The 18,984-nt window shown below is 49.8% G+C and overlaps 1 protein-coding gene and 1 pseudogene across 7 annotated transcripts in view; both read right to left on the bottom strand.

The window, feature by feature from the left end:
• The window catches only part of ZBTB16 (zinc finger and BTB domain containing 16), a 181,858-nt gene extending 165,697 nt beyond the window's left edge, over positions 1 to 16,161 (bottom strand). Inside the window, exons 1-2 of one of the 7 annotated variants that reach the window (XM_039887946.1) lie at positions 15,397 to 16,161; positions 10,255 to 11,612 (exon numbers count right to left, since the gene is read on the bottom strand). In XM_039887946.1, coding sequence (XP_039743880.1) covers positions 10,255 to 11,522 — 1,268 coding nt within the window. In that variant the 5' untranslated portion in view covers positions 11,523 to 11,612; positions 15,397 to 16,161. The other 6 variants (XM_039887941.1, XM_039887943.1, XM_039887942.1 and 3 more) reach the window with 6 other exon arrangements.
• Positions 16,162 to 18,285: 2,124 nt separating this feature from the next.
• On the bottom strand, positions 18,286 to 18,401 carry LOC120622630 (uncharacterized; annotated as a pseudogene).
• Positions 18,402 to 18,984: the final 583 nt, after the last annotated feature.

Here is an 18,984-nt window from a genome sequence, read left to right as displayed (position 1 = left end):
AAAACCCTCGGCCATATCTGGAAGCAATTACATCCAGTTAACATGATCTGCTCGCCACTAAAATTAACTGCAAACAAATATTTTTCACTTTTGCAACAGGGGATGCTAAGGTTTGGCCTCTCCCTCCCCCACTCCCCGCCCACTACCACCCTCCCTGCCCCATCGAATCAACTACCGGGACTATTTAGCAACTACTCAGCTCAAAAAACAAAAACTGCTCTAGTAGCTGTCAGGACACAAAAAGTAAAATACTGGATAATTGTGAAGGGGGGTAAGGCGGGGGGGAGGTGGCAATGAAAACCATTGTGCTGGAAACTGAGGAAAGGAGCCGGGCACACGGGCCCTAAATGGGTCTGCAGCACTCACAAGTCCAGCCCTGGTTTTCCACACTCAACTTCAAGGAAAGAAAAATGTTTTTAGAGTCACTCGATTTAGAAGCCGCTTCACATTGTTTTTAGGTACCATCTTTATCCCTTCTGCCAAGGAGGTGGGGGTGGAGGTATGTAGGGAGGTAGACTCACAAATGTTAGCAGATCCTTAATTTAGCAGAGCATTTAGGGGACAACTGTCACGATTTAGCTTTTGCATTGAACATTTTCAATCCCAACTCTACCAAACGCCTTCGAAGCAGCTTTCACCTGCTCGAGGGACAAGAGCTGCTATTTAACTGAGACATGGCAGTTTTTCACGTGGAGGATGAAGAAAGGGTTGAGAGGAGGTGAGAACTTGCCTCCCTCGAGTGTGTGTACCCCGAAATGGGCAGTGTCCCATTTTCCAAAACTCCAGGTCCAGCTGCCTCAACTCACTGTCCTTTCTCTTTGCACCCAATCCAGCAATCAGATAAGAACTTATTTTTATTTTTCCTTGCACTACTGTCAATGACGCCACAAACGTGGGAGACAGACGAACAGATTTGTTTTAAAGTTCCTGAAGGAGGTGTCATCTCCAACCTGGTCCCCCAGAGGCCCATCTTTTCTGGGCGACACTCGGCAGGCTTCGCCTGCAAGTGCAGTTCACTCCTTTGTCACCAGGGGCCTTCGAAACGGCAGCGGCAGCGACAGCAACAGCAGCAAAAGTAACGCATCCATTTGTCAGACAACTCACAAACATCTCTCCTCACAAAAGTCAGGCAAAAGGTTCCCTCAAGAATAAGGTCAAACACTGCTGTTCTCTGCAAAAATCACATTTAGAAACGTTACTCGCAGGCAAAATCAATCAATCAATCGATCGATCAATCAATTGCAGGCAAATAAATAAATAAATAAACAACTTAAGTAGTGTTTCTTGAACAACTCTAAGGCTATGATGAGGAAAAAAATGTTTCTATATGTTATACAGGAAAAAGTGCTATGCCATTCTTTTCAATTTTTAAACAAGTTTACAATGAGCAGGAAAGAAATATGTATATTCTTTCAAACATTATAACCTGAGACTATAGAGCACGCCTGACCCTGGGCTATACGTTCCATATCCATCATCCTATAAACAATATTATGAAAACACTATGAAGTCAAGGTTGTCAACTTCCTCTCACAGATGACGAAGCAGGTGTTTAGGTATCTTGACACAGCCACAGAACTTCCAAGAGGCAGAGGATGAATACAAATCCAGGTTCAACTGCGGATGCAATGCTTCCCACCATACTGGAACCAACAACTCCAGAAAAAAATGACTCTGGAGGAATGCAAAAGCAAACAAATAGTCATCCCCTGAAATCCCCCCTCTGAGAGACAGCCCGTTAGCTGTGCAGGTCTCTCCTTGCCCCCCACACTCCACACACACACCTAGGCACACACACTCAGCCCTGTCACCACACGGCCATCCAGGCATGGAAACGGTTAACTCGCTCTCACTGAATAAATCAAAAGTTCAAGGCTGCAACATACCACAGTGATTCCCTCTTTACATATGACGAGAACCAGAGAGGGGCTGAAATCCCAAGCATCCTGAGCCGGGTCTCCCCGGCCTGCACAGGTTATGCCGCCAGGGTCAGGGCCGCGGACCTTTAGCAGCAACATTCATTTCCTGAACAGGACAAGTTCTCCTGACCATAAAGCTAATAGGAACTTCCTCGCACGGCGAGCTCCGGCTGACAGGGCTACTTGTCACTGGCCACGCAGGAGGAGAGCGCTGGTTCCCATTAGTGGGTTATGACGCCAGGTGCTACTAATAAGGTACATCGGCAAGAAACAAGAGCCTGCTAAGTTGTCTCTCCAACTCTGGAAGTAATCAGGCCTGGGCTTCGGGGTTGAGGAGGGGCTTTACTTAAAGGGTGGGGGGCAGTTTAGCCACAGTAGACCCCAGCAGCATCTAACCTGCTGAACGGCTTAAATCAATATATTTCAAACACTCCCTCTGTATTTCTCCCCAGCTACCATAAGAGACTCCCCCAAATTAACACTAATAATGTTTCCCCCAGCACTCCAAGCCTGATGGATCACCGAGGGCCATTATGGTCGGCCACATCTGCTTCTCACTATGGCAAGGAGAATTGTGCCAACAGGCCTAATGGCATTAAGATCACAACGCTCAGCTAATCCACTTAGAGACCAACGCCAGGCGAGGGTGGCGGGGGCTCGGTGAAGGACTCCCTTGTCAGGCTGGGGTCACAAGAGAAGCGGGCAGCAGGGAGGAAGCCTCACATGTGAGTCTCTGCTGTATGCTTTATGTTACATGGTACCACATTTGATCCATTTAAAATCACACTGAGAGCTAAGGGGCTAACCTCACTTCACAGGAGAGGAGCCTGACGTTCAGACAGGTGAAGACACTTGCCCAAACTCACAATGTAGTGCGAGCGTTCAAAGCCGAGCATCTCTAACGTCAGTCTTTGTGGCCTGTACTACTTACCTTGTCTCCCACAAAGACAATGGCCTGGTGGTGCATTGTCTTGCTCTTGACATGCCTGTTGGTTGGCAGTGGTTCGTTTGTGTATATGTGTCCTTACTTATTATTTTGGGGAGATATAAATGGCCCTAAAGTAAGGAGAACTCTAAAAGCCACTTCCAACTGGCCCACAAATTCTCCTCTTCATCAAAATTTTGGCAACCAAGTTTTCTAATAACTGCCAGTAACGTTCCACTGTTCTTTCTCTAATCGAACTTGAATTCTTCCTACTGCAAAGCCGAACACAATCTGTTTCTGCTGAAGAAAATCACGGCTTGAGGACGGTCGAAAGTGAGCTAGGAATTTAGAATTAAGCAGGTTTTTGCAAGTTTTTAGCAGAAGTTTCCGTGCTGACAATAAAGTATACCGAATCCTCTCCTTGCAGCAGCTGCAGAGATAAGCCTCACGTAGGCAAAACCCAATGCCAACCATAGTTCTTCCAGAATGAGCCAGCATAATAAGCACACCGGGACTTTTAAGGGGAAACAGTAGAGAGGGAAATTTCTGATTAGGCTGGCATGAAATTAACATCATGAAATTTTTATTTTTCTAAGTGGGTTTCTTTTTCTCCCCCTTTTTGTTTTTTGTTTTTCGTTTTTGGTTTGTTTTGTTTTTTAGTCAGCACAAAAGGCCTCTCTCGCTAAAAGCTGGTCAGTAAGAGATGATGTAGCAGATGGAGTACTCCTCAGACCTGTGTGGCCCTAACCCCCAAAGACCTGAACCCTTTGCAGTAAGTAGCATTCTCACTACTTTCCTCCTCTCCAGCCACTGGAGGAAACTAGCAGGATAGAGGTCACCAAGCGACAAGCCCCTGGTCACTGGCTACAAGGAACACAGAGCTCGTCCTTCCTGCATTCCCCCTTCCCTTCTGATTCCATCAGGGGCCAAAAGTCCAATATGGAAAGAACGGTGAACATGGAGCCAGGAGACTTGGGCACAAACCCTGGCGTTACCCTTTACTGTCTTTACCATAGACAAGTCCATTAACCTCTCGTGCTTCCTTTGCCCACCAGAGAATTCAAAACTAATATCTACCTTATAGGGTGGCTAGAGGGTTTGGGGAGATTTGGACGGCGGATGCACTGAGCATGGAACCTGGGACAGGGAAGGGAAGGAGCTCCGGAATGCCCAACGTTCACAAGCCCCGACTTCCTTCCAGAGGGGTGCAGTGCTCATCTCTGCCTCAACCAGTGACGTGTTCACCTGGCCAATGGGACACTGCCTCGGTGAGCTGCTTGGGCATTTGGAACTGGTGATGGTGGAGTGCTGCCCAGCTAAATTTAAATGAGAACTGGAATGACTCATCAGACCTCAGGTCAATGGGACAAGGAGTACCCTGGCTCGTCAGGGAAAATGCCAGTGCTCACTGTGTATCTGGCCCAAACACACAGCGCCCAAAGCTGTAGTTTTTATGGTGCCTTATGAACCTACCTACACCTCTGGAGAAAAGCAGGACGTGGACTAACACAAACACATTTTTTAACTTGCACTGCCAGTGTACCCTGCTTTGCAACAATGGCAATAAAACCACAATAGCAAACACATATAGAGTACTTGGTTTGTGCCATCATTCCTTGCACTTGACAAATACTTACTGATTAATTCTTGTAATAAACTCAATAAGTAGGTACTGGGTTTTTTTGTCCCCACCTCCCACCCCCACCCCGCCATTTTACAAAAAAGCAAGCAGGCACAGAGAGGTTAAGTAACATAACCACAGTCATACAGCTGGCAAGTAGTGAAATTGGGATTCTGAGCCAGATAGTCTCATTCGCTCAAAATATACACTTACTATATATAAAACGTGGGGTCAGATGTGGGATGGTGGGAAGGCCGTGGTAAATTTTTCTTTCTACCAAAATAATTACCATTGAGTCAGGGCTTTCACCTAACACCACCGACACAGAATTTGACTTAGAAAACTTTTCATTATCGTGGAAAACTCAGGAACCCTCCACGGGACAAAGTGAGGCATGCTTGTACTTTCTCAGCAAGACTCTCTTAAGTCTCACACTCAGGATTTCAGTTGGACTTGTTTAAAGTCATTAATTAAAAAATTAAAGTGACTGGAAATGTTTTTCTCCTGAATTAGCAAGAAATCAGAGTTGTGAATGGAGTTTGATTTTAACAGTTTAAGATAATCACTATTTTAAAGATTCATAAATAGTGTTCCTAGAATAAGCAGGAGGAAAAAGTGTTGCTGAACTAAAGCTTTCTTCCCTTCTCCCTCCCGTAATTAGCAGCACCATCCAAGAGTGACAGCAAATCAAAATGGAATTTCTCACAGAGATGAAAGAGCATGCAACTTTCCATTGGAAATAAATCATCTTCAAAATTTCCAACAGTTCAGCCTAGATCCCATATGACTCAGTAACCCTAAGAAGGTTAAAGCATTTAAAAACGAAGTCAGAGCAGACAGAATCCAATCTAACTGACCCCCTATCGGCTGGCTGACTGCCGATCCAGATTCCAAAACAGAGAAAAATTCACTTAACCAAAAGGACTTCGTGAAGATATGAGTGGGTGCACAAGAGGTAAAATAACTTTTTAAAGAGCTCAACAATCCATGACCAGCTTGTCCAAATGCCTGAGTTTACAAATAAAAAAATTAAAGCTCAGAATTTAGCAATCAGAAAAAGAGATTGATAATGGTGACAGAGCTAGAAAATGTCCCAGCCTCTGTGACAGCTAGGCACAACACCACAAAGCCTTCTGCCATTTTCCTATCTCCGTAACCAATGCCCTCTCCAAAAGACGAGATTTCCAGGAGCCCAAGAGGTTATAAACTTAAGTCATTCATCACCCCCCCAAAGGATACTTCCTGGAAATAGAAATAAATTCAGAAAGGATTTGGGCAAATCTGTGAATGACAGAGCAGCCATAAATAGCTACTAAGAGAAGCCGGGCACCACCTGACCTTTAGGATTGACGTCAAGGAAGATAGCTGTAGTCTCCAATGGTGGTATCTCAGGGATGGGGTTGGCAACCAAGACTAGGTCAGATGGATCTGACCCAGAACAGCAATGGCCATGTTCTTATATGGCCTGGCGCGGAGCACCCAGGGTTGTAAATTAGAAGGCGAGCTGAGCTCCTGGTTCTATCCATTTATAGCTATGTGACCTTGGGCGAGTCACTTACTGGCACCAAAGCTCATTTTCCTCATCTGTAAATTAGGAATGATAATGGTCCACAATCCCTTATCCAAAACCCTGGGGTGCTTCAGAAATCTGAATTGTTCAGATTTTAGAAAGGTACTTTGGGGCTGATAGTGCTTGCCCAGTCCCAAGGAATCTATGGAAGCACTCTATAATCAAATACATTAATATTTTTGCAGCAAAACATATGAATATTCAAAATAGACAGGATAAATATAGCCTCACATCAGTTCAGATCAGGTTTTGCCACTAAAAGAGTTTGCTACCAACTTATGCAAAACCTTTTCGTTTTCAGAGCTTTTCAGACTTCATAACCACAGACATAGAATGATGGACCCACATCCCCTTAGGGGAGGCTATGAGGTTAAAGAGAAATAAAGTCATTAAATAGGTTTTGCAAAGAAGAAAGCTCTACAACCGGTAAAAGGCACTGCTGTTATTATTACTGTTGCTATCATTATTCAACAGCGTACTCTTTTCCAAGCAGAATTTGGTTTAACCTCAGAGATCCCTAAAGCTGGCAGAATAATGAAAGAAGACCAAGTATTCAGGACAACTTCTAAACTCCCAGAAGTAGCCAAAACCAAGGTCAATGGCTGTGGCCCTCTACATGGTCAAGCACTGAAAACGGAGCAACTGAGCACCTGAGAGAGACCGAGGCAAAGGGCCGGGCAGAACTCTGTGACTTTCAGCTACATGGCTCACACATTCTAGAGCTGGCCCCAAGAAGCCTCTGAAAAGGGCTGAATACATGGGTCTAGGTAACTGGCTGAGATCACTCCTTGTGGTTCCTGAGCATCCCTTCAAGAACCAAGCAAGAGTTCCTACTTTGTGTCTGCAGGACACGTGCTGTAAGTGGTATAAGGCTTTGTCTGTAGAATAGAAGATCCAGAGGCTCCTAGGAAACCAGACCCTACTCTGATCCCACAGCACTGAACTCAGAAACATTTTAAGAGCAGACTGTATGAGCCCGGAGAGACTGAGGGCTATAAATGAAGGCTGTGCTCATACTTAAGTCAACCATACGGTTCCCTGTAATCTCATCACACATGTACGTAACTCTGAGAATGAGAAGGTGCAACTGGCCCACTTGAGCAGGTCCCCAGATTAGACATAGACAAGCCTACATGCAGAACTGCCCAAGCCTTTCAGAGAGAGAAAAAGAAGACAGACTAAACCTAGAGAAGGAGAGTCCAATCTTCGTAAGTTTAATGTGACCCTCCCTTCTTCGGACAGTATCCTCTATCATGTGGGCCTACTTGGGGAGGTTTTGGAGCTTGCTCCCCCATCTGCTTGGAGAATGCTGCTGATTTATTAGGTCTTCTGACTGTTCTGACTTTCTTCTGGATCCTTTAGGTAAGTAAGCCCCATTTGATTTACCCGAGTCGTGTCTTTGTCTGGTCTTTACATCAACCCACAACTGACATAACTTTTACATCTCGCCATGTACCGCAGGGACTGCAGCTTCTCCGAGTTTCATTCCAACCATCTGTCATGCCAACAGGCTCTTCCCTCACCAGCTTGGGACCAAGTTGTGAGGAAACCTACTGACGGGATTCCATAACAAACACCCCTTCCTGCATTGCTTCCTAGCACGCTCCCCTTCCTTCCTCTCCATGCCCTCCTACTCCCCACCAAGAGGAAAAGCAGCAATAATTGCAAGGTACTTAAACTCTACCAACACTCTAGCCTATGGGCTTAAAAGTAAAATAAAACCTGTAGCCTGTTATTTCATCATGTTCATCACTGTTACATTATAGCCAATTCTACAGTTTCCTGACATCAAAATCTCCCACTCTGATTGTTTTATCTTGTCTTATTGTTTTTATTGGTAGTGGAGATGTGGAGAGAGGAACAGAGACCAGTAGAAAACAGAGAAGTAGCACCTTAACCAAGGAGCTTTGAGGGAGAGGGAAAGGGAGAGAGGAGAGGCGTTCCAGAAAGTGCATCTGATCGGGAGCCAAGGGGCTGCCAGTCAGAGCAAGGGCGGGCACACACGAGAACATCCTGTCCCCTCCTTGATTTCTTTAGACCCCCACAGCTTTCCACCCAAGGCGCTGTCTCAGGCTCTCGTTTCTTGGGCTGCAGCAGCTTACTTTCTACCCTCAGTCAAAATCACATTCTCCACGTCAGCAGCCCACAGCGTGACACAGGATTCCAGGACCAGTGCCTCACCATCACAAGTCCACAAGGGCAGGGACATTCTCAGCACCACCCCGCAGCCAACACAAGCCCAGTGGAGGTCAGCGCTGTGGACACTACACGCTAGAACTCGGAGCCGATGGGAATTATCTAGAGATAAGACCCAAACAAAATGGGCAACAGAGGAGTCAGTTCTTCACCTGCAGTTACTATGTGCCAGTCACAGCTCCAGGGATTTCTAGATATTACTTCATTAATTCTGTACCACCTGTTACAGACCATCTCCATTTTAAAAAACGTAAAACGAGGCTCAGAAAGGTTGCATAACCATCCCAAGCTCTAGTTTCACCTCCCCTGCTCTGTGAAGGCCCTCTGTTCCTCCCCAGAGGTCCAAAGGCAGAACAAGAACTTGGAACTCCTGGAAGAACCCGAGGAGAGCCAGAAAAAAATTTACTTTCCACCATGGCCCGCTTTTCACAGTACACAACTGCAATAATTTACATCCGGAGAAGATGATAAACCTATCTGGTCAAGTTTGGGGAGGGGGTTTCCTCTTTAGGAAAGTTTGAGCAAAAAACAAACACGACCTTGGTCTATTTCTGAGCCGTGTAAATCATCAAGAAGACACACCTTAGTGGTGGTTATTTTTCGCACCCATTGGAAAAAAAGCCGGCTACATTTAGCTCAGCAGCACTTTCCACAAGGTAAGTCTCAGAGCCACTGATTAAGCAGTGTCAGGCAGGTTCCGGCTTGGCTTGGGGTAATCAGACCAACCTCCAGATGCCTCCCCCCGCCACCCCACACCTTCTCACTCACATCCCCTCCTGGACTGAATGAGAAACGGAGAAATCGGGTAGACTGAGAGGGGTGCAAATGGGGAGAATTCTGCAAATTAACCAAAGAGCAGACAAGAGGGTGTGCAGGAAAATGTTATCACAGTGACAACAGAAACTGAATTTCCTGATGCCATTCATCTGACCCAGGACTACAGGGTAGAATGATGGGCATACTGTTATGACAGATGCAGGTGAACACCAAACACTCTGTTGATTCCCTCCATGTTTATTCCACTTCTGACGAGCAATTTTCAAAATCCTCTGTTCTACAGGCATGATCCTCTTCAGGACTTAATGACTCCAAGAGGCAGCAAAGTGCAAGAGGGTTAAGACCTGAATTTGAATCTACCTCTGCCTCCTACACTTTCTATGACCCTAGAAAAAGGTCTCAGTATCTACTCATGTAAAAGAAGAACATCGCCTACCTAGGAGGGCTGTTCTAACAAAAAATGTGACTCCATGTAAAGCACTTAGTATTGAACCGAGCATGTCATAAGAGCTCAGTGGATAGTTATTTCACAGAGAAGGAAACAGAAGCCAGAGGAAAGCCAGTGCTGGCCCGATATGGCATTTAACTCAACATGAGCAGAGATGGGATAAGAATAAGGCTCTATAGGCTGCAAAACCAAGACTCTTGTACCTATCCTTCCCCCTTGAATTTAAATCAACTCCTTCTAAATGTGTTTACAGGAACAGAGACTGAGAAGAGAAAGAGGAAGCCACGTTCCCGGTGATGGATGTTCACCAGGAAAGATATTTGGAACCTGCAGCTGCCCTTGTGGTCTAAGCAGCATCTGGCGCCTCCCATCCTCCTGAGCTGCAGACGGCCTGCCTTGGCATAAACCGCTGATGGGAACCCAGGTACCTGAAACCTGGCAACACAGCCAGATCCAGGCCATGGGAGACCTTCGTCCTCAATCCCACTTCCTCTTCTCCCTCCCTCCACTTTATCAGTCACTCCGGGCAAAAGACAACAGACTCAAAAGCAGAAAGAGGAAAGAGCCTAGTGAAAGAAGCTGGACCCATGAGTTCTCTAATGCTTAGGAAAGGCCCTAAGCCCCTCACCACACTTGAAAAGCGCGCTCCTGGCTCCAGGACTCAGAAAGAAATAGTTTTTTACAAACGACAGGAAGAACAGAGGAGGCAGCCGCCAGGACTCAGGAACAGCTGGGTATGAAGGCAGGGTGTCAGAAGTTTGGGGCTGGGGTCTCAGGTGGGACTAGCAAGGGGCCTACCTGTGCTGCTCCACAGCCTCGTTGTCAGGAAGTTCCACCCCACACACGCTGCACTGCTCCCCGATGGTCCGACTCTCCGACTTCATGCCCACGGCCAGCTCGCCCAGCTTGTTGAACAGCTCCCTCTGGATGAAGCCCTGTGGCAGCAGACCCCCATAGGTGCTGAAGTCCATGGAGACGGCCAGTGTGGGCTGCACATGGAGGCCAGAGGACACCGAAGATGGCATGCTCAACACGGCCTCAGCCTTGTGGTTGGGCAACACAGAGTAGATGCCTAGATGTTTCTCGGCTGTGGGTGCCGGGTGCTCCGGTCGGACTGGGGGGACCTGGCCAGCCTCAGCAGGGGGTGGCAACTGCTCAGCACTCTCCTCCCGCCCGTAGTGCAGCTCCCTAGCACTGGTGATGACGCTGCTCCGAGTCGGGGTCCCTGGCCCCTCTTTGCCCCTTTCCTCGACCTTGTCCCCAATCCCGCCTGAGATGCTAGACTCAGCTGCCCCAGGGCTGTCCTGGCCAGGAACCTCATCCACCTGCATCATCTCTGTCTTTACCTCAGCCACCCCCGGGTGCCGCCCACCCCCAACCAGAGTCGGCTCCTCAGGCCCTGCAGGTGGCTGAAGAGTTCCCTGCAGGAGAGACTGTCCTATGGTCATCAAACTGTCCACTGCAGCTTTGGTGGGACTCATGGCTGAAAGACCAAATGAGGTGGAGACTGAAGGGCTCTGGTCCACCATGGGCCCAGGGAGACTCTGTGCAGCCACACTGGCATACCCACTCTCCTCGCTGGAATGCTTTGAGATGAAGATGTTCTTGAGGTACCGAGCCTTTCGGTCCTCTTCCTCCTCGGCCCCGCCATCTGCCATGGTGGCCTCCGTGTCATTGTCATCTGTGGCCTGGATGGTCTCCAGGATCTTCAGGCACTGTTCCTCTAGGTACTCGATCTCCAAGATCTCAGCCGCATACAGCAGATCATCCAGGTCCTCTGCCTTGGCTTGCAATGTGGCTGTGTATGCATATTCCAGAATCTGCTGGAAGGTCTTTGGCGAGAGGAAGTCCAGAGTGTAGTGCTGGCTGTTGCGGTGGAAGAGGATCTCAAACATCTTGCTGGTGCAGGCCAGCACGGTCCGGTGGGCGTGGAACTCCTGGCTGTCCACCATGATGACCACATCACACAGTGTCCCAGCCAGCCGCATCTGGTTGGCCTTGCACAGGAGCCCTGTGGGGTGGCTGGGGTTCTGCAGCTGGATCATGCCCATCTTCGTCAGATCCATGGTGCTCTCCGCGGCTTAGGCATGAGGCTCTCTTTCCTTCCTGGCTCTGCGTGGTGGGGCAGGGTGGGTTTCCTGGGCCAACAGAGAAGGCTAGAAGGCAGAAAGGGGGAAGAGGCAAAAGAGATGAGAGAACAAAAGGTAAGTTAGTCAGTGTCCCTAAAAATAAGAATCCAAAAAATACTATATAGCCTATCCCTCCCAGTCAGCCAGTTAAGAGAGTCCTGGAGATTTTAATGGGGGGAAGATTTTAATAGAAATCTAGGGTTCTGCCTTTACAAACCCACAGATGAGAGGTAAGAGAAGCTTCTGCCATAGCATATGCCTAATTCACTGCCCTATGACATCTGTTATATAAAGCGAAATGACAATTACAGTGGAGTCTTCTGAGTCCTGGGCATTCTTTGAGTCTGAGAGTGAGGGGATCATGTGCAAGGCCAGCATTTGTTACAGGAGGTTCCCAGTATTTACTGGAAATCAGTAAATGAACCCCTTCTTTTAATCAATTTAAGGACTCAGTTTCACTCTCAACGTCCTGTGGAGCAAACCTCATCTTCAAAACAAAGTTTTCCTAAACCCTGCTACACTACAGTAGCCCCAAGAGCAAAGTCAAGCCCAGCTGGGGCTAGCAGCCTGCAGTCCCAGCCCAAGGAAATCTATGGGCAAGGGCTCGCCTCCTCCATGCCCATCCTCTCACCATCAGCCTCTGTCTTTCTACTCTTCTCAGGGCTGCAAAGGACTGACAGACCCATGCCCTGACCTCCTTTTTAGGCACTTACAGGAACACACACCCATAACCCACACACTAGCTTGGGTTACTTCCATATACAGGTACCTCAAAATTACTGTATATGTAATCCACAATCTGGACTGTGTGTGTGCATGTGCATACACATCAGGCAGAGAGAGAGTTAACCCATGTGCACACACTTACATAAGATGCCATACTACTCCCTGCTCACAAGTGCCCAGTGGATGTAAAAAAAAAAAAAAAAATCTATAAAATGTGGGATAGATCGTGGAGGACCTAAGAAGAGATATCATAAGAAATATGCACTCTTAAAGCCAAAAGTGTACATACACGCTGGGTACATGAATTACAAGTGTGTAGCCCAGGCTCCCAGGAGTAGGCAAGTCCAGGAGCAGCAATTGATGCTGGACACAGCTTGGAGGTGCTAGAGGCAATACTGGCACCAGCACCTATGGTGTGAGTTACAACCAGTATGAAGGGAAGATAGGGCTGGGAGACAAAGGCCTCCCCCAGATTGCTGTTCAGGATCAATAACAGGGCTCTAGGAATCCCGAATGTCTTAAAAAGCGCTAGAAAGACCTCGCAGGCCCACGTCCCTCCTGGCCTCTGCCTTGCTTCGGCCAATATTGTAGTGAAACGATCTGGGAGCAAAGCAGAGTAAGGGTTCTCCCTCACTCTTCGAACACTACTTGCCTCTGCCCCAGAAGGAACCTTACTGGCTCCAAAGTCAAAAATCTCATGCATTAAGGGTTAAAAGAACGGCTAGTCAATACACTGTGGCTGCCCACCCTGGGGTGAGGACTGAGGTCAACAAGGGAGAGATGGCCATTCATGCTCCCCTCGCCACTATGCGCTTTCCCGCAGACTTTGGGGTTTCAGAGAACTACGAGGGAGCAACAGAAAGAATGGAAGTTGGGCTACCCGAACTCCTTCCCAAAAGCAAGCCCCTTGGGTCCTGAGGGAAATCATGGTGCCCTCGGTCAGCCGTGCCCCCGACTCGTAGGGACTCGCCTCTTAGCTCCGGCGATCCGACCGGCGCTGGCTGCAGCGCCCAGCCGCCGCGGGGGAGAGCCGGCGCTAACCCGCTTGAGCTCCGGGAATCGATCGCGTTCGCACACACCCCTAGTTCCCAGCCAGCCCCACGGAGACTTGAAGACGTCTTAGGCAAACTTGAGGAAGCAACTTTTCCCCGGGAGCCAGACGGCAGAAGGAAAGGGAGCCGGTCTAGGGAGGAGTAAAAGTGAAAGAGACCGGGACGAAAAGCGAGAGTACGGGCGGGCTGGACGCCTGGACAAGAGCGGCGAGGAGGCGGACCCACCCCGCAGCTAAGGAGAAGCACAAAAGCCGGTCCGAGAGTTGTGGGAGGAAAGGCGAGAGTTGTGAGGAAAGGCGAGAAGGGATGGGCCGGCCCTCCCTCTCCGACCCAGGGCCGTGACCCCGGGAGCGACCCGCAGGATCCCAGGCCGCGGGCGGGCGCCGCCAGCAGCCGACGAGCCCGGCCCAGACACCGTGCGCGCGTCCCGGGGAGCGGACGAGTGAGTCGCCGCCGAGCGCGTCTGCACGTTCCAGCAGGTCCGCGGGCCGGCGGAACCGTGCGCATTTCCAGCGCGTGCGGGAGTGTTCCAGCCGCTGTGCTAGCGAGCTGCCGGCGCGCCGGGGTGGGAAAGGCATCCCGAACGCATCAGGTGCAAAGCCAGGGCACCCACCGAGTGCGGCCAGGAGCGCACAGCGAGCTCCCGCGCCACAGCCAGCCCCTCCGAGAGCCGGAAAGGGCCCGGAGCCCTGGAGACCCTCCGAGGCTCCGCTACGGCCGCCCCTCCCCCCTAAAAGGGGGGATCAAGTCCGATCAAGAAAAAAAGGGCCCACCACGTTTTTTCAAAGAAAAACAAAACCCAAGCGAATCCCAGTCCTGCTCCCCTTTGCCCCCAGATCCACTCCTTGGATCCTCGGATTCTACCTTCCCAGCCGGCCGGAGAATAAACACGCAAACCACAACCCTGTCTCGCGCCCGCGCACCGGTCCGCATACATATGAGCACCCACCGGCTCCCGGCTCCTCCGCCGGTCCCCGGCGGTACAAAGCCTCCCGATCCCCAACCCTAGGCTCGCGCCCTCAGCCCCCGCACACCGCTCTGCCCCCACCTCTCACCCCGACCGTGCCCTGGAGCGGAAGGGTTGAGGTGGCAGCTGCGCCCAGGCTGACAGCCGGGGCTCCCCCTTCTAGCCGACCCCCAACCCGCGGTGGCTACGGCTGCACCAGCAGGCAGGGAACACACCGAATAAAATCAGGCACAAGCCCAGCGGCCGAGTGGCCGAAGCGAGCGCGCCCCCAGACCTCTCCAGCCTTAGGGCGCTCCGCCGCGCGGCTCCCGCTGGGCGGTGCGCCCCTCCCCGGTCCCCCACTCACCGCTGCCAAGCCGGGAGCTGTGGGGTGGGTGTGCGTGCCTCTTGGGGGGTGTGTGCCTGTGTCGGGAGGGGTGTTGCTGGGGAACTGTTGCTCTCGGTATCACGGCGGCAGCGGCGGCATCGCCCGGCAGTTCGCAGTACCCGCTCTCATCGCCCTCAACTCCTCTCTGCTGCGAGGTTAGCAAATCACCACCAGCTTCGGCGCCTCCGCCGCGTCCCACGTCAACGCCGAGCCCCCTCCCCTACGAGGCCCCGGCGCCTCTCCATCTTCTTTGGCGGCCGGTGAGCTCCCTGCCACAGCTGCCCCCTTCCCTCCCCTCCCGCCCGTCCCTAAAACCAGCCCGCCCACAACGCCCCCCCGCACCCGCCGAGGCCGCGCCCCACGCCCCCTTCTCTCCTCCCCTCCCTCTCTTTGCCTCCCTACCCATCCCCTCCCTTCCCCGCGCGCGCCGCGCTCCGGGCTTCGCCTGACATCTAGCTGCTGCTGGGGCGCCGGCGGCCGCTGCTCCTGGCCAAGCGGAGAGGAAAGAAGGAACTGGCGGAGAGGAGTGCCAGGGACTTTGAACCCATAGTGGGGGCAGTGGAGGTGAGGTGCGGGGAGCAGCCCCCAACTTCAACCCCCAGGTTTTTAATTTCTACTGGACATGGGTTTTGTTTCTCCAGCTCCAGGCGCAGAGTTTTGTCCCCTCTCCAATGTTTGCCCCAATTCAGTGCGTGTCACCTCGCCTTTCACTTTTGCTATGGGCTCGGGGTTGCATCCCCTGTACCCCGACGTCAGTTTTAGAAGGTCGATTTCCCAGCCCAAGCGCAGGCCTTCTGTGCCTCCTGGCTGCGGTGTGCCTCCGAGCGATGAGCAGGCGGATTGCGAGAAGTCTCCAGGCGCAGAGAAAGCGGGCCACGGTGAACCAGGGTACTCGGTGATTTATCGTTGGACGTGGACGCCCCCATTTTAACTGTCGCGATCCTTGGGGGCTTGAGAGAAACTTTTCTCGCTCTCAGTCTTGAGCATGCCCTCGGCTTTGCCCCTCATGGAACCTGATTGGAAACAGTTCCCGAGAACTTCGCCCTGCTCAGCGCAGTCTTCAGGGGTGGGTGAAAGCTTGAAGGCCCGCCAAAATGCCTCCCCTTCTCAGCCGGCCGCTTCACTTTAGAGGGTAGAGTTGAAATCACTAACCAAGGAGTAGAGCAACCAGAAGAAATCTGCCGGTCCTCTGGCGGCGGAAAGTCCCCTTGGAGAGTCCTCCCCCTTCCCTTCCCTGGATCTTGGCGAAAGTAGGGGGCAAGAGGTGGCAAGCGCTTTTCTGGGTGCAGGCCAATAATGGTTCCTTACTAACGTTCAGGAGCGCGGGTGTGGGAATGAGAGTGACGGTGGGAGTGGAGGGCGCCATCCCTGGATGTCAGGACAGTCAGCCTCCGAGGTCACGCAGTCTTAGCAACGCAGGGCTTCAATCACGGAATCCGGAGTCTCCACATTCTGTCCCTGCGGGTGGGTCAAAGCTCATCCGGAATACTCACGTATAATCACATCCCCATGCGTGCCTCTGGCACTGTCCCAGACGAAGAATCAGGCCCCAGGAACTGTAGGGTCATGGAAACTGGCAAAAGCCCGCTACAGGCAAAAATTCGCTACCCGTCACAAACGGCTAGACGGCGGAGTTTACAAGAGAGGATAACGGGGTAGTCTCAAGGACGGGCATTCCATCCCAGCAAGCATCGCTCTGGTCTCCTTACTCCCAGGGGAAGTGCTGGGGACCTGCATGAGTCACGGGAGAAAAGAGTACGGCAGAGGGCAGAGAAGCGCCCTTGGAAGTGAAGGAAAAGAGTTATCCTCTGATAGCAGCATAAACAACAAAGCCTGCCCCATGCATGGGAAAGCCCAGGCCCTGGGTATCCCTTTTGATTAACAATAAAGAGTAAATCCCAATTTGAGACGATTTTTCTAGCTAAGGTCTACACAGTTTGTAAGAGGAAAGGGGTTTCAAGAAAGGTAAGGAAACTGGTCTACAGGGAGAGCAAGAGGGGAGGGATGTTAGAGGAGGAGAAAAGACCCTCCTAATGCCTCACCAGGAAAATAGAAGAATCATTAAACTTGTTGCACTTCTGCCTAGATGGTGCCTGCTGAAGGTTGCTGCCTGGCTGTCCACATCCACTACCAGTTCCTCCGGAGCATAGTAGCCGGAGAAGCACACAATTAGCCCTTGATCCTAATCTCCTATTAATCTTCAAATCAAAGAAAGAGAGAATCTCTAGAAATAATGGGAGAGAACGAACGATTCTTCCATGGCCCTGGATCCCCCTACCTCCATGCCATATAGTCACTCTATGTGAAAATCTCTCTTGCTTCATAAACTCTGCCCATTAAAAAGCCCAGCCCTTGTTAGTAGTGTTAAAGAGAGATTAATGTCTGAATTTAAGAGGTGGAGAAGGTAACAAAAGGAGGAAAGCAGGCGAGGCTGTGGGCTGAGTGCCAGCATTGGGCTCCAAGCATTTCCACTTAGCACTGAAGGCTGGCTGCACAGCAGTTTGATAAGGTTTATTTGGTCCAGATAAAGCGGCGGCAGCTCCACCACCAAAACTGGCACCATTTATAGCCAGAGCTATGTCCTTGGGTCCCTGGAAGGCTGATGAGAATCCCCAGTTCAGAGATTTCATATGGCAGTGCCTAAAAACAAGCAGGATGAAAAATTACAAGAGAAATCTCTCTCTCTCTCTCTCTCTCTCTCTCTCTCTCTCTCTCGTTCTGGCTCTCATTCTCATTTGTAGTGATTTCTTTTTCCTATTTTTCTTGAAGGGTGTGGTAAGGGAAGCTGGGACATCAGTTCTGATAGGTACTACAAACATAAGAGCTCAGTCTGAAGGGAGGCCATGCTAGAGACAGGGGAATAGATGAATTGACCTTTGGATGGAATGCCATTGCTAAATCTTACTCGTTTATCTCATATACCTCCCACTGGTAACAGCCTTTCAGAGCTCAGTTTCTGGGAGAAGAAGGTATATCAGGTCTATGAGATCTACAGGAGGGAGACAGTAGGAATAATGCCTTATTGAGCACTGACTATGAATCTTAACATATTACCTATGTTATTATATTTAATCCTCATAACAACCCCATTAATGTGGGAACTATTATTTTCCCCAATTCTGCAGATGAGAAGACAGGCTCAGAGAGGTTAAGTGTCTTAACTCAAGACTGTAGAACTATAAAATATCGGAGCTGAGAGGCTCTAAATCAGACCATTCCGATTGCAAATTTCCTGATCTTAACCTCTAGCAAAATAGAAAAGGGAAACAAGAGCTTTTAATTTTCCTTCTCCTCTTACTCCACTAAGACCAAGTTCTGTGCAGCAGCCAGCCAAGTTGAGGACCAAACAGTTCTTCACTGAATCGGGCCCCCCGGGATCCCTGCACTTCCTCTCCTTCCTCAAAATTTCAGGCAAAAGTTGGAGAGGGAGTTTTGAATTAAAATAAAACTTCAGCTAAACAGATGCCCAGAAAGAAGTTTATAGTGATGTTTTAAGTATTCTGATTGAGTGTTAATGGAAGATTGCAACTCATTTTGTTCCAATTCTTCACTTGGAAAATATTTTAATTTCTTTTTTTTTTTAATTTATGCCTACAGCACCTGGCCTTCCTAGGTGGTCTCCCATCCAAGTACTAACCAGGCCCGACCCTGCTTAACTTCCAAAATCAGACAATGGGCTTGTTCAGGGTGGCATGACTATAGATTGTGAACTATGGTTCCACTGGGGTGTGAACCCAGGACTGTGTAAAGCAGCCGTGCTAACTGCTACACTATGGAGCCACATCCAAAATATTTAAGATTTTAAACGTAAACTTTCCTGTCATGATAAATCAGGAACTCCTACCTTTGGGGAAAAGAAGCTACTTTGCATTTACTTCCTAAGGACCTTGTGATGAGTGAGGAATGAAGTATTTTCAGGGAGAGGTGCAGTAGGTGAAGCCCCTGAGTTGAAAAAAGTAGTCTCCACTGCAACTGAGAACACCAGGTAGCCACTGGAGGCTACCTCAGGCTGTTACATGTACTCTCAGCTCTTTACTCCACTGGGGATCCTTAGGGGAAGACACAGCAGACCGGTTGTGTACTTTTCTGGTGGCAAAGGATTTTGCAATGCATCCAGGTCATTATTGTAGATACCTAATAGCTAGATGCAGATGATGTAAAAATAGCCAGTTGAATTTGCCCTAAATGCATACGTTGATAGCTTTCTTTGGTCTGCCTTTTTTTTTTTCTTTTTAAGTTTAATTCTTTCATGTCACTCCCTTAGAGGCCCCATCCAAAAAACAGAGG

This window comes from Pteropus medius, unplaced genomic scaffold (genome assembly GCF_902729225.1).
Source record: "Pteropus medius unplaced genomic scaffold, Ma_sr-lr_union100, whole genome shotgun sequence".
NCBI classification, from domain to species: domain Eukaryota; kingdom Metazoa; phylum Chordata; class Mammalia; order Chiroptera; family Pteropodidae; genus Pteropus; species Pteropus medius.
The sequence above is the reverse complement of the archived record's forward strand: the minus strand, read 5'-3'. Positions and strand labels throughout refer to the sequence as shown.